The sequence below is a fragment of the Colias croceus genome, chromosome 13 (genome assembly GCF_905220415.1).
Source record: "Colias croceus chromosome 13, ilColCroc2.1".
Lineage (NCBI taxonomy): Eukaryota > Metazoa > Arthropoda > Insecta > Lepidoptera > Pieridae > Colias > Colias croceus.
Genome location: NC_059549.1, coordinates 9789520 through 9806383, shown reverse-complemented (window position 1 = coordinate 9806383; position 16864 = coordinate 9789520). Strand labels below are relative to the sequence as shown.

The following is a 16864-nucleotide window of genomic DNA, read 5'->3' as shown; positions in this document are numbered from 1 at the left end:
TCCGAAAATGCGAAAAATCGCTATACAGATACAATATACATGGGGGTGATTCGGATAGCCCTTTATGTCCTCTATCTCCCAGCCACAGCTCCCAGCTTCAGTATATCACTACTCCTTGGGACACCCTCTATGGTCAATTATGAATTTTTCACAATAATTTGTTTAAACAATGAAACAATGGAGTGCACAAAAAAAATTGGGTACATTGCGCAATTTTGAAAGAAAGAAAGAAGAAAGAAAAGAAAGAAAAAACATTTATTCCTAGAAAAAGGTACACACACAAGAAGAAAACACAAAATAGAACAAGAAAGAAAGTACGATACATAAAATTAGACATAAAATTAGACATCATGTTCGCTGAGAATACCGTAGTGTGTGTGCACTGCATTTCCAGAAAAGGGTCTTGACTCAGCTTTCTGCAATGCTTTCTGCCATAGTCGCAGCTTGCTGCGACTACAGCGCTGGTATTCTGTCAAGACCGATTTGAGGGTGTGCTTTCGACTTTCCACTGCTATATAATAATCATAATATAGATAGTAAACAGATAAATATAATAATAATAATATTATAATAACATAATAATATAGATAATAAACAGATAAATAATACAAAATAATAGATAATAAATAAATAGATAAATAAAAATGAATTTAAATAATAAGTTGATCAGTTTATTAGTTTAGTTTATTGGTGCTTTAAATACTATGCTGTTACTCTACTGTTCTGCCAAAAGTAGACGTTTTAACTGTTGTTTAAAAGTAATTTTGGAACGAACTTGACGCAGAGGCGGCGGTATATTATTCCAACATTTTGTGGCACAGTATTTAAAGCAACCACGAAAAGCCATGCTACAATGCTTCGGCACTGAGAGCACATCAACATTAGGTCTTATAGGATTCCGGCTTGTGTCCTTACGCCAGACTAGCTTCTCAAACAGATACAATGGGCGTTTAGTTTTGAGAAGATCAAACAAGAAGCATGCTATGAAAAACTTGTGCCTATTTCTCATGTTGAGCATCTTTGAAGAGTTCAGAAAAGGTGTTATGTGGGACCTGGCAGGAATGTTAAAGCAGAATCTGGCACAGGCGTTCTGAACTCTTTGCAAAAGCCTCCGTGACCGTTCCAGTAGACAAGACCCGAATACGTTAATGCAGTAATTGAGTCTAGAGAGGACAAGGGACTCGCACAACATAAGTCGGAGATCCGTATTAATAAAGGGACGCAACTTATACATCACTTTTAGACGATAAAAGCAACCTTTAACAATTTCAAGAATATGGCTTTCGAATTTGAGATTACTGTCAAAGATCACTCCCAAATTACGAGCCTCTTCCACTTCTTGAATCGGGAACCCATCAATGGATATTGACAAATTCAGATTTTTTGCTTTATGAACCAATCAAGAAGCTTATATCTAATACACTGGAGATTTCGGTATGAACATTGACGTGTAACAAGAAAATATTGCCCAGTTCATGTTTTTTATCACTTTCACACCTAACTTGGTATTGCCACTGTTAATACGAAGTTTTCCCAAGACTACTATGTATGCTGTAATATTCTGTGCAAAAGGTTAGTTTTTGTACATGAGTTTGTTGATAAATTGCCAACAACGTCATTCAGAAGCATTGTTGGATGAGACAATTATTATTTATGCTAAATAAACTAAGTATCTGAACCAATTATTAAAAAGCGATACTCCCTGATTATGGGTAGTCACCATAATAAAATTGTAGCAACTCTCACTTTGTCAATATGGCATGTGTGTCAAAAAAATTGCGTCGCTTCGAATATTTAAGTTAATATTGTTGCTTATTTAATGAATATTTTCCGAATATAAAGAATGCATTGTATTGTGCAAAATTGCAGAAGTGTTTGGACACCAAATTCTGGCATAGAATTTCACAGGCAAGTGTATATTTACGTTATTTACAATATTCCTCAATACTCCTGCATTTACCTGTTTAGAATCATTTCAATGGCAAAAATTGTCTAATTTAGCATCATTTTAGTAAGCAGTCATGTTAAATTTGTTATTTCCCTAATACTTTATCATTTTTCAACAAGTTTTCAATAAACAGATTTAACAAGTAAGGTAACCATGATGACGAGTTTTTATGGATAGCGAAGAGAATATATTGTAATAACAATATTATGATGAAAATTTAGAACACCATTTTAAAGATTGTTACTAGTAATGAAACAACACATGACATCGCTATTGCACTCACATGTAGTTATAAGATTGTTCGTTTTTACATTGAAATTTATACTTTTTTAACTTACCTCATATTTTTTTGTTTTACGTATTTCAGCTTTCCAAAAAGTAAAATAAAAAGAAATATATGTGCCCATCAAGGTTACTGAGGATTACGACCCAGAAAAAAATACCTTTTGAAAAATAAACTTTGTAAAGTTAGCTGAAATTTGTGCAAGGCTGCTATAAACAGTTTTTCTTTGATGATTCTGGCTTGAAATTGACCCGTCGAAGCAACGCGTTTAAAAAGAAGATCTGAGTAGCTAACAATTTGGTAAACAGCATCTGATGCAAAACACAACTTTCCTCTATTTACAAAGGATATTAATGCTATATATCGGTTCATATCCAAGCTTTGTAGCCAAAAGTTATTTATAACTATCATTCTATTCCAATTAAAATTGTATGTACCTACCTATAAAGTATGACCATAATATTATAATATAAATACTGTTAAAAATATATGTCGTTATTATTTATAGCCATGATTTTTAGTTTTTTCTATTTTGAAAAATCCTGAATTTACAAACCAGCGTGGTCACTCAACAGAAAGAGACAAATAACATGACTGACGTCATTGAATGTCATAGTTTCTTGTTTCAAGTTAATGGTCATAGTGCAATCTCCAGTGTATTAGAGGATATAAGCTTCTTGGAACCAATTTATAGTTTAAAAAACAATATCCCACATCGATCATAATAATTCATTCACTATAACTCTAATCCGAGGTGAAAACCCCCAGGCGCTCTATTATTTATCACTTGACTTTTTCCCCATCAAATAAAACAATGCCAATTGCTAAAAAATATTGTATTTATTAGTAAAAAAGGTTAGGTTTAATTTAAAACATGAAAACGAATTAATTTTCAAATTATTATGCCTATAATTTTATTTATAAATATGACGGCGCCACCGTCGAAGCTTTAAAAAATAACGAACGGCGAACCGATAAAAAGCAGCGCGCCCGCACGACTCGGGTCATTCGTTCGCCGACCGTGGCCGAGTGCACATCTATTACGAGCTTACTATAACTTATTTGTGATATTTATTTGATTAGTGGTCATAATTGTAATATCAAGTGATTGTATTAGAAATGACTGTATTGTAAAACTGACATGATTAAAAAGAGCAACTATGGAGTTTCTTGCCGGTTCTTCTCTGTAGATACTGCTTTCCGAATCGGTGGTAAATAAAGAAATGATTGAGTTTGAGGTGTTTCTTTGCTCGATTACCCAACGCAACGCCCACAGCTTGAAAATAGATTCACATTCTACACCTTTCGCCGATATCAGAAGTGGGATGAAATCGAGCAAATGAGAAAACACGTGGCGATAACCTGGATACAATTAATGCGTGCGCTGATTAAAAGACAAAATGCCGCAACCACGTGGCACTTCGATCCAGTTTCAACGGGAAGAGGCATCCTACAGATCTACGAGCATACGTGTCACTGAGCAGCCGGTGACAAAGGGAGAGCTCGTTATGTGCGGGCAGGGTGGTAACTTCGCCTCGCGCTGCGCGGATGCCACTGCCGCTCGCACCACCGCGTCGGACCCCGTATCATCGAGAGAAGCGCTTCATCATGACTTCACAAGTCTGGCATCGCAGCGTTATCGCAGTAGCAGTGGCGCGGGCGGTGCGCCTACAAGCCGTGTGGTTCATGGCAGAGGAAGGTTATGGTGTAACGAAACGACGCGTTGGCAGCTGCCACTCGGCACATGTATGAGGCTAAGTGCTGGTGAATCTGGTCAGTCGTACTATTTTTATTACTATGTTTCTGATGTTCTCTTGTAAGAAATCGGTCAGTGGATAACATTTCACTTTGAGTGTGCAATTAGATAAAGAAAGGAAGGTTTTTAAAATGTAGTAACTTATTTGAAAGAAAAAGAAATTTATTGCCAAAAACATTAATTACAAAATTTATCTTAAAATTAATTGAGGAAAAATCGTCACAGCCTCGGCTAAATGCTGCATAAAAACAGCGCTGATTTACAGGCCGTACAGATTTTTGTTAAAAGTTGTAACCTACAAGACCAGTGTATAGTTAAATCTTATTTTATTTAACTCGACTTATTCACGCAGTGATGTTATTATTAGGTCGTGCGATATTGCTTTACGGTTTTATAGTTGGTTAAATCTTATTCCATTACATTTAGCCCATCTTAGTTACGTAGTGATAAATTATTATCAGTACCTAGGTCGTGTGACTTGTATTTCACTTATTCAGGGACACATTTACTTGAGTAGGTATATATTTAAAAAAAAACACTTCGCGGCGTAAGCACTGTCTTCAAGATGAATTAAATAACGACTTGTTTTAATGTTGGTTAGTTTGTGAGCTAACACTAAAGAAAGAAAGCGCAATAATTTGTACACTGCATCCAGATACTTCAATCTAACGTAAACAATAAACATTCACTTGTCCGTGTATCGGAACAAAAAACAGTATGCGAATTACTTTTAAATTAGTTTCTTAACTACCCGCGTTAGTTTCTTGACTACCCGCATTCATTTCTTGAACTACCTGCGTTAGTTTTTATTTAGACTATACCCTTGACAAATAGCAATTAATTGCTACACAAAGACAGCCTTATTGCCATTCGATTAAAAACGAAAAGCAATGCGTTAACTAGTGCTTAGAGGTTTAATAAACTTTTCGTAGGGTGATATTTGAGGTCATTTCTTTATAAAAAAAAATATTAAGTCGTGAACAATTCACAGTATACAGTTTTTACAATATGCAGTTTTATGAAATGTGGCAGATTTAGTTTGATCGGTAAATCGAGGCATTTAGTTTTGAATTTTTACTCGGAGAATTGTCTCTATTTAGGCAGTTCATAATACAATGTCACAGATAATTAGTGTGTTCAAATAAACATCTGGCGTAAGATTTTATGATTGGAGTACGGGTCTAGATTTGGTTTTAGCACAGACTAATAATAATATACTACGGTTTTAGTATGTAATTTGATTGCTTTAAAATAAGAGTTTTCAACGTTAGGGTCCGTTAAATATTACGAAAGGTTAATGGCGCATTTACAGTTTACATACTGTCGTCAGAATATAATGTCTGTTTAATTGAATAGAGAAAAGAAAAAAAATCCATCCAGGTTTTCTGAAGGTTATTTTGTAGCTTCAAAATATAAGAACGCAAATCCTAAACGTGGAGTATTCGATAGTATAATCGATTTACATTGCGTGCATTTAATGTAATTCCTTGATAATAGTTTTTGTGACTAGCTGCAGTTTGACATCAACTGAATACATCAATTAGGTAGTTGTACAGTAGTTGTTGAGCAGTACATTCTTATTACGTTGAAACTAAAATTTAGCTCAGCCCTTTTACCGTTCGATATGAGATTCACAGATGAGTTTAAGCCTACACTTATCAATTGTTTTAAGTTGAGTTTTCAAAAGTTAACATACCGTTAAGACATTTTAACCACATGATTACATTAAATTCAAGTAAATCATTAAGTTTGAGAACAAGCTTTTGCCACTTTTTGAGTTAGTCGAAATTTTGTGTTTTTTGCAGTTAAGTTACGAATTTACGTTTTAAACTTTTTAAGATATTGTAATTTTTGCGCTATAGTCAATGGTCATAATTAACGACAGGTTTAGTCAGATTGATTTTAATTAGCTAAATTACAGAGAGCGTTTTACGACACAGCGTTTAGAAACGAGGCAGTTAACAGTACGGCGCAGAAGTTGCGTAGCATATGGAACAACGTAGCATCATCAAGCGGCCAATGGTACGGGTCGATGACGCGATGCCACGATGACGCAGCGCAAACGTTGAGGATACGGTCGCGTACCGTTTTACTTATTTGCTGCGGCAACACTCTGTTTTCAGTTTTCATAGTTGACCAATAGCATACTGACATCTGTTTACTCGTACGCTGTACGAAGTAAATGTGTGTTGTGTCCACACAACACACATTTACGTAATATTCCAATATTACTACGGTAATGTCGTTTATTAGAAGAAAGTGATATGCTATCTGGCATGAGGTCCAGGATAGTACATGTGTGTTCTGACCGGTCAGTAGGATCAGGGCAGTGTGGAAACCCTGTAAGGAATTGTGCGTGCTATCTGGGTTGCAGTCCACTGTAGTTGAGCCTTCATTTTGTTATGTGGATGTTGTTGGTGTTCTGTAGGGTCAGTATGACCGAGCGGTATAGTTGTCTAATACCGGGATGAAATACCGTAGTGTTGTAAAACAAGAAGGGACGTACGAGGACGTACGATTGTCAGTATGGCCGAGGAGTGGAGAGAGTGGAGAGAGTCGTGAGTTTGGATTTAATATTGTTGTGTAAAAAAAAGAAAGAAAAGAAGAAAAAAAAAATAGTTAATCCTTAAAAAAATTATGAAAAAAAATTTTGCAAAAAAAATTATGCAAAAAAATGATGCAAAAAAAAATGATGCAAAAAAATGATGCAAAAAGAATGATGCAAAAAGAATGATGCAAAAAATATGATGCAAAAAGAATGATGCAAAAAAAGGAGAGCAAAAAGAATGGTGCAAAAAAAAAAAAGAGAGCGAGTTATTGAAGGGAGTCCGGTCCAATAACTCGGCTATAGGGATTGCAGATCCGGTCTAGCACGCTATAGGGAAATCTGGTCTAGCGCAGTAAGCTAAAGAGATTTCCGGACTGGCACGCTAGAGGGAAATCTGGAGAGATTTCCGGACTAGCACGCTAGAGGGAAATCTGGAGAGATTTCCGGACTGGCACGCTAGAGGGAAATCTGGAGAGATTTCCGGACTAGCACGGTTGCTGAAGGGCTTGCCGGACCAGCACATTGTTTTAATTGTCTTGTTCCCAGGTGCTCAGAAGTCGCTCGAGGACGAGCGTATGTCAGAATGGCCGTGACGGCGCCACCGTCGAAGCTTTAAAAAATAACGAACGGCGAACCGATAAAAAGCAGCGCGCCCGCACGACTCGGGTCATTCGTTCGCCGACCGTGGCCGAGTGCACATCTATTACGAGCTTACTATAACTTATTTGTGATATTTATTTGATTAGTGGTCATAATTGTAATATCAAGTGATTGTATTAGAAATGACTGTATTGTAAAACTGACATGATTAAAAAGAGCAACTATGGAGTTTCTTGCCGGTTCTTCTCTGTAGATACTGCTTTCCGAATCGGTGGTAAATAAAGAAATGATTGAGTTTGAGGTGTTTCTTTGCTCGATTACCCAACGCAACGCCCACAGCTTGAAAATAGATTCACATTCTACACCTTTCGCCGATAAATATTAAATCTGGCAATTTTCTCGAACAAAGTATATCGACTCTGTGCAATGTCTATGGTTACTGTCAATTTGACATATGTCGGTTGCCATATTGTTGTGATTGATTGACGAATGACGTTTAGTGTTTACGGCCTGCGATTAAATCGGAGTATATTTACATTTCTTTTAAAATTAATCATTATTAAGTCCTATTTATGATATGAATTGTATATAATAAGAATCAATTAACAAAAACCAACAATGACAACCACTGCAAAAGTAGCAGTGTCTCAGATACTGCGCAATAAAGATGAATTAGGTGAAGATGATGAACCTAAAAAGAAATCCAGGGAGGACTGGCGTAAGGCCAAAGAATTGGAGGAAGCTCGAAAAGCGGGTACAGCACCTGCTGCTGTCGATGAAACAGGTAATTTTTAGTTAAATTACTTGTGTAAACAACATTATAGTCAATACAAAAGCCTACAGTTGCATTGTAAATACATATATTTTCCTACGATATGTATTAACAATGCATTAACATTTAAAGCTCAGTTTCTCTGTTACATCGAAACTTAAGTATATTTAACACTATTTTATTTATTAGTACACAATAAGAACTATGTTATGTCATCTGAAACACAAGTTCATAATTCAATGACTCATTGATCAATGCAGCCTGCAGTTAAACTAATAAGTTACTTTTATACAAATAAGGTTATTATATTGACCAAATCAAGAAATCAATTATTTTAATAATAAAATTTCTAAAACCACAACCTGAACAACAACTTTTAATGTTGAGTTTTACCCCTTTTATATCAACGAAATTTCGTCTCACTCCAGGAAAGGACATAAATCCGCACATACCGCAGTACATATCATCTGCCCCCTGGTACTATGGGACGTCTGGGCCGACTCTCAAACATCAGCGTCCACAGGAAGACAGGGAAGGACAGTTTACCAAACTCGACACATTCTATAATAAGGGTGTTGATACTGTGAGTGTTTTAAATGTAAATTACGGTTTGATATGTGATAAAATAAAATTAGAATTATATTTATTTGCAAAACTATAATTCAAAACAAGTATATCTTTTTTACAGACCTCAGTTTCTACCAAATATAGGAAGGGTGCATGTGAGAACTGTGGAGCAATGACACATAAGAAAAAAGATTGTCTTGAGAGGCCTAGAAAGGTAAGATATTGACTGTTATTTTGGTAATTTAGTTATTGATTTTTAATAAAAAGCAACAACTTAAATACTTATATACAAAATTTGAAGAATCTTACAATAAACAAAGAAGATATTGTGCTGTGACAGACGGACTGAACTATCTTATAAGGGTTCTTTGTCTACGGAACCCTAAAATGTTTCTAAACATTGGTTACAACCTCTGTGACATGAGTTATATGTTTATTCTTTCAATTTCCAATTTAAATATACTTACATAATAATATCATTAAACCATTGTTATATTTTATAGATTGGAGCAAAATTCACAAACGCAGGTATCGCGCCAGATGAATTCAACCAGCCCAACCTAAACTTAAGTTATGACGGCAAAAGGGACAGATGGAATGGCTACGATCCATCCGAGCATAAAGCTATTATAGAGGAATATCAAAAGGTGGAGGAGGCTAAACGGGAGATGAGAGCCAAGAAGTTGGAAGAAGGTAGGATATGTAATACAGTGCAACCTCGATATAACAAATCGGAAGGGAACAAATAAATATTCGTTATATCAAGCAATTCGTTGAACTGAGGTTCGTTATGTTGAGGTTAGGTTGGTCTAAAATTCGTTATAAAGAGGTAAAAAAATAGTTTTATTTACCTCAACATTAGAAACGAGCAGCAGTGTTTACATTACTTTCCATTAAACAAAAATGATTGTTTTACGAACAAAAGCATGTCGAAACCTGTCGCGACATGAATCACATACTATGAAATTAAGAATCACAACATTGGTTGGAACTTTATATAAAGGTTTTGGGTTGACGAAATTCGGTAATTAGAGGTATTTATACTTTTTCTTGGTAGTAAAAATTCGTTATAAAGAGGTTGTTCGCAAAAAATGTTCGTAATGTAAAGGGATATTTTACATTGACTCTTATGGACAATTCAAGGGGATTACGAAAAATTTGTTAAATCGAGGAAATTGTTATATTGAGGTACGTTATATTAAGGTTGCACTGTAGATGTTTTTATGAGATTGAAATAACAATAAATTGGAAGGAAAATATTGTGTTGTGTAACAGAGTTGACTTATTTCTAAGCGATTATATTGTTGTGGATTGTAAAATGGGTAAATCTGAAAGAATGAAGGTAGTCAAAGCATCTACAATGTTATTATTGTGTTTATGAAAAATGCCTTGGAAAATCAGTATGAAATTAATCTATAATATTATCATTTGCAAAGTCTTAATAACTAGGATAGGCACAATTTTGATTGTTTGAACAAAATGTAAAAATGGTATTATTTTTCAGATCCAACAGCAATGGAGGATGATGACAATGAAGGTGAAGATGAAGACAAATATGTAGATGAAGTTGACATGCCTGGTACTAAGGTTTGTATTTTTATTACTTTCCAATGGATATTGTGATTTGTGCCTTCCTTTCTTAATCAGGCGCTGTTTTCTAAATAGAAAATAAATTCCGAATAACTCATTATAAATTTATTAACCAATTTTCATCTTGATAAAATCTGATAAAAATATTTTTTAGGTTAAAAAAATATAAAACACTTCGTGAAAAAACGAAATATTATGTATTTTTTTATTTATTATAGACCTTTATTTAATTATACTCTTTAAAAACAATAAATTGTTATTCACAGGTGGATTCAAAACAGCGTATCACAGTCCGAAATCTCCGCATTCGTGAAGACACAGCGAAGTACTTGCGCAATTTGGACCTCAATTCCGCATACTACGATCCTAAGACGCGTTCCATGAGAGATAATCCACATCCAGAGGCTGCGGAGTAAGTATTAGATGTGATTAGAAGTTGTATTGATGAAGATAATTTTATAACAATTTTTTTGATGTTACGGTTATTTGTCAAAGAATCAATACACTTTGTTAAACTCTTTCACAAATAAGATGTTAATAGAAAACTAAAGTTCTTAACACGCTCATTTTAGATTCATCACCTGTATTTTTGTATGAACCAACTCCTTTATACTTGACAGATTTAATTCAAAATTTTTACACTTATCTAGGATCAGTGACAATGCAATAATTTCATCTAAGCATGTTTATTAGTCTCTCTTTCTATATTTATTTTAGATAAAGAGTTACTTATTTTGAAATACCTATATAATATAAAAAAACTATAGCACTATTGCATTTATCACTACATAGTATAAAACAAAGTCGCTTTCTCTGTCCCTATGTTCCTTTCTATACTTAAATCTTTAAAACTACGCAACGGATTTTGATGCGGTTTTTTTTAATAGATAGAGTGATTCAAGAGGAAGGTTTTAGTATACAATTTATTAGGTTTTAGACAAAGCGGACGAAGCCGCGGGCGGTAAACTAGTAGAAAACTAAAGTTCTTAACACGCTCATATTAGATTCATCACATGAATTTTTGTATGAACCAAATCTTTAAAGTGTGTTGTTTAGTTGTTATTTCTACATTTATTTTAGATTAAGAGTTACTTATTATCACATACCTATATAATATTAAAAAAAAAACTATTGTACTTTACATTTATTTCCTGTTTTTATCACAAAACAAAAATATTTCCTCCTTTTTTTTACAAAAAAAAATTTTTTTTATAGAACTTCTTCTTAACAACGTAAAACTTTTTCCAGGAGTGACTACGCAGGTGAAAACTTCGTCCGTCTCAGCGGTGATACAGCATCACACGCACAAGCACAAGTGTTCGCTTGGGAGGCACAAGCTAAGGGACTGGATGTACATCTGTTAGCTGAACCCACGAAGTTACAGCTGCTGCAGCAGGACTACCACGAGAAGAAACAGCAGTTCAAGACGCAGGTGTGTATCTATGTTACCGGAAATGTATGAAATCAAGGAATTGTATACAATTCCTAGGAAATGTATACAATTCCGATACCATTTAGGAAATGTATAAAATATTGTTTAAAAAACTATTTAATGCATGCATATCCTAGGAAATGTATAATCTTCCTAGGAATTGTATACAATTCCTATATCGTATTAGGAAATGTGTAAAGTAAATGCTTTCTGTAATAAAACACGTTGTTATTTTTTTTTATTATAGCTCTTATTGATACAATCGGGTAACAGTCATACCGTAAAATTGTAATAATATTATGTTTATATTATTATCTTCGATCGTTCGATCTTCGTCGACGGAGCCCCGCTTCGCGGGGCTCCTATTTCTGTGTAGTTTTTTTTTTAACAAACCTAACCTAACCTAACCTAACGGCTAACCTAACCTAAACCTAACCTAACTTTGAGGGCGAATATCTCGGCTATTTTTGATTTTAGAGAAAAGTTGTTCCTATAAAACATGCTTATATAAGCGTAATCTTTACGATAAAACAATAATAAGTCCTGCGCCCCCTTTGCTTTAGTCCAACCTTTGCCTGCGACATATCAATATCTTAAATGTTTTACATTTCCGATAGCTGTTTAGGAAATGTATAGATTTCCTAGGAAATGTGTATAAAATAATTTATTTCACACATTTCCGTACGATTTAAGGAATTGTATACATTTCCTAGGAATTGTATACAATGACGGATTACATACATTTCCTGTAACATCTATACTAATATTATAAAGAGAAAAGGTTTGTATGTATGTATGGTTTTCACGCATAAACTACTGGATTACAATGAAATTTAGCACACATATAGAGAGTTACTTGGATTAACACAGGATAGGTTTTATCCCGGAAATCCCACGGGAATGGCAACTATGCGGGGTTTCCTTTCAAAACGCGGGCGAAGCCGCTGGTGGAAATCTAATTATGTATAAAGCGTCCTCTTGTATGAGTGCAAATGTTGTTTTGCGTTTTTGCTCCTCTGTTGCAATCCAGGTTTCCGCCCGCGGCTTCGCTCGCGCAGTCAAAGAAAAACCCGCATAGTTCCCGTTCCCGTGGGATTTTCGGGATTGCGTCATTTTCCCGGGGATAAAAAGTAGCCTATGTCCTTTCTCGGGTATCAAAATATCTCCATACCAAATTTCATGAAAATTGGTTCAGCAGTTTAGACGTGATTGAGTAACAGACAGACAGAGTTACTTTCGCATTTATAATATTATTATAGTATGGATAAATGCGAAACTAACTCTGTCTGTCTGTTACTCAATCACGCCTAAACTACTGAACAAATTTTCATGAAATATGGTATAGATGTCGTGGTCATATCGTAGATTTGATCATTTCATGATATGAGTGGCCATTTCACGAAATGGTCGCATATCGTGAAATGGCCAACATAGTTTGATCAGATCGTTAAATCGTCAACGTTTCACGATTTGGTCATCCACATTTGGCCAGATCGTATAAAATATAAAGAGTCCATAAAATATTAAAAAAATTCAGAATAACTATATTCTAAAAACTTGTTTAATGTCATTTAAGTTAGTGCCGCGGCAGCGGCCGGCGAGTGCCAGAAGCGGATCGCTTTTTAAAAAACAAACAATTATAATAATATAGTAGTAGTTTCTTAAATTATTTTATTTAAGTCGCATTTTTTCTTAAATACATATAAGATATCCACATTTTCCATAGTAATCGTACCTCTTTGTCGTAAATTCTTTGCTATGACTTTCTTCATAATATTGTTATTAAACGAATTATGAAGTTTTTAACTGCGAATAATTTAATTTTCGCCAGCGGCCGCCATCTTATCACATAAACACAGAGCTTGCAGCGCCTCTACCAACGATTAATGTAACTATTTTACGATATGATCAAATAATTTTGGTCATTTCATGAAAAAACCGTGCGTTAATTGGCCATATCGTGAAACGATTTCTTATCATTGATCTGCCCAAACCACATCATGATGTGGCCAAACTAAATTGGCCATTTCACGATATGCGACCATTTCGTGAAATGGGCACTCATATCATGAAATGATCAAATCTACGATATGACCACGACATAGACATATTTTTATGGTGAGCGGAACATAAGTGATGTAGGCGGTGTCGTCTCCATATGTATATCTCAATGACAAAATACCGTTATGCAGGTGAAACAATCAGTGCTGGACAAGTACGGTGGGGCGGAGCACCTGGCGGCGCCCGACAGAGCGCTGCTGCTGGCGCAGAGCGAAGTGTTCACCACCTACAATAGGGACGGCACGCTCCTGGCCGCCGCTGAGAAGTCCTGGCTCAAGTAAATACACAAAAATCTTACTAAGGGTCAACTCACACCGAAAGAGCGGCGAAGGGCAGCGAAGCGGAGCGCAGTTTCCGTGTCATATGAATTTTTACTTTATTGTCATTACTATAAAACTTATTGTCGCCTGAGAAACTCGAGCCCGCGACGCGTTCTAGTTTCTCAGGCAATAATAAGTTGACCCTAACGTTAATATTAATTTAACTTCACTGAGATACAAAACACACTCACTAAACACTTAATAAAGTAGACGTTTCCTTAAAGTTAAAGTAAACCTTCACTGTTTCGTTATTTGAATAATAATTATAATAATAATAAATCTTTTATTTGCAAGTAAACATGGTACACATAGGTGTTGATAATAAGATACATTATTTCAGCATGTTTAGCCGTTATTCAACAGCATGCAAATAACTTAAATACATTTTTCATTAGATATACTAGGAGTTGAAACAGGCTAAATGTTGTGTTGTGATTTACTGTTACTTTCTTATTCAACTTAACAAGTCAGTCTACAAAACGATCTACATACACCAAAAATCGCTCACTATTAAGTGAGTAATATAGACCATAGTTCAATAACAATAAATATTTCGGAACAATTTTTTCACACGGTACGATCTGTCCCATACTAAGCTTTCACTTGTGTTATGGAAACCTTATGGCTGATAAACATACATATATAATTTTTAAATAAATACTTATATAGATAATCAACACCCAGACACAGAGCAAACATCTATGTTCATTACACAAATATTTGCCCCGGGTGGGAATCGAACCCACGACCTCTGGCTTGAAAGGAATGGCCACTACCAACCAAGCTAACCGGTCAGTCTAAATAAAAAGTTCTAGCTCCAACGTTAATATTAATTTGACTTCACTGAGATACTGAAACACTTTAAAACTTTAAGGAAACACCAACTGTGTTTCCTCAAGGTTAAAGTAAACCTTCACAGTTTTGTTACTTGACACAGGCTTAACATTGTATTGTGGTGGACTGTTGCCATGTTAAATTTTTTATTCAACTTAACAAGTCCTTGCTGACAAAATTTAACATAAATTCTATGAATGTTTGTTCATCATAGCATTCTAGCTGCATCAGAGTGTAATGCTAATCAAGTTTAAATTCAATTGTACAAGGTACAATGGGATTGTCATCGTCCTTTACGACAAAAATCGCTTAATAAAAAAGATAAAAAAAAAACTTAACAAGTCAGCCTACAAAACGATCTATCCAAAAATCGCTTACGATTATGTGAGTAACATAGACCATAGTTCAATAAATAAATTAAGATACTAAATTTAAAAAAATATATCTTTGTTATTTCAGGAGTAAATATGAAGAAGATGTTCTCATAAACAACCACACGACAGTCTGGGGCTCGTACTGGAAGGACGGCCAGTGGGGATACAAGTGTTGCCATTCCTTTATAAAGGTAAGTGTTGCTATACTAGAAATTATTAGAAACTTAGTGTTGCCTAAACTAGTACATAATATATTATTATCTAATGATTTTTAACTGTTCAATTTTTGTCGTCTTTAAAATATAAGGGGCCGTACATTAATCATGTGATGTTTTTTTGGCATTTTTGATCCCCCTCCCCTTTGGTGATACGTGGTGAGGTTTAAGACTACCCATCCCCCCCCTATATCACGTGTATTTTTTCGTACCTGCAAAGAATCTATTTTTTATTTATAAAAAAATGCTGGTATAAGTATCATCTAATTTTATTATAGAAAATTAAAGGCTACTATAATAAACGTTCAGAGGTAGACAGAAAGATTACAGTTTGTTTTTGAATGACATAAAAATAATGAAAGAAATGCGAAAAAGTTGTACGCGTTTGACTAAAAATAAAATCACGTGATATATTACTTTACCCCCCCTCCCCCTGGTGATATTTCGTGATTTTTTGATGGACCCCCTCCCCCCCTTTTGAGCCTCACGTGATTAACGAACGTGAAATTTAAAAAAAAACGTACGTTTATTTTGTTAACTTTTAAGTATATGGTTTTCAAATTACGATATTATATTGTTCACAGATGTCATACTGCGTAGGTGAAGCCGGGAAATCTGTTGTAATGGACGTTCCAGAACCTTCCACGAGTACAGCAGAAAAGAAAGGTACTGTCTTAATAAATTATATTACCTGTATTATTATGTCGTATAATCTATACAGATATTTTTTTTTTTGCTTGTAATAATATTTTAGTGATGAAGGTGTATGCGAGTTATAGAAAAAAGCTTTTCTCTGGTTGTTTATGTTTCTATTTTTTACAAAATTAAATAAATTCATGTGTTTATGCGATACTCCATTAGAAAATGCATTAAATAAATATTTTTATTTACAGTAGTAACAACAAAAACAGAGAAATCATCGTCAGAATCGTCAGAGAGTTCGTCGTCAGAGTCCGAAGTGGACACGCGGACGAAAACAGAGAAGACAAGCAAGAAGAAAAAGAACAAGAAAAAGGCAAAGAAGAAGAAGAGTAAGAAAGAGAAGAAGAAGGAAGAGGATAAATTGAAAAAGGTAATTGTTTTTTCATATATTTAGATATGTTTATAAGAATGTACTTGTAATGTGTATTTTATTTCTACAAAAGAAGCAGGTTATATATTATACATTTTTTATTTAATAATTATATATATTTATGTCTAAGTGAGCAAAATTTTACACTTCACTTAATTTTTATGTATTTTTTCTTTCAACTCAATGAAAAAAAGATAATAAGTTACATATATTCAACCTTATTCAATGAATAAACAATCAATATTATTTAATCCTTTTTTTTCGAACAGGCGTTAGAAAAAGAAGAAAGGCAACAAAAGCGCGCGGAACACCTCCTAGCACAAGATGAAAGGAAACGGCCATACAACAGTATGGTGGAAGTCAAGGAACCGACTAGTGAAGAAATGGAGGCCTACATGATGAAGCGAAGGCGGGAGGAAGACCCTATGAGTCAGTTCATGTGATTCAATGTGAATAAAGATTAATAATTAGACAATACATATGTGTTTGTTT

The 16864-nt window shown here is 34.6% G+C and overlaps 1 protein-coding gene across 1 annotated transcript; it reads left to right on the top strand.

The window, feature by feature from the left end:
- Window positions 1-7611: 7611 nt before the first annotated feature.
- Window positions 7612-16847, top strand: LOC123696889 (pre-mRNA-splicing factor Slu7). The gene is made up of 12 exons (XM_045643271.1): window positions 7612-7919; window positions 8336-8490; window positions 8596-8688; window positions 8978-9167; window positions 9979-10061; window positions 10331-10476; window positions 11313-11496; window positions 13689-13834; window positions 15171-15276; window positions 15885-15966; window positions 16194-16372; window positions 16642-16847. Exons 1-12 carry the CDS (start codon window positions 7754-7756, stop codon window positions 16813-16815), a joined length of 1704 nt encoding a protein of 567 aa, XP_045499227.1. The 5' UTR covers window positions 7612-7753; the 3' UTR covers window positions 16816-16847.
- The last annotated feature ends 17 nt before the right edge of the window (window positions 16848-16864 follow it).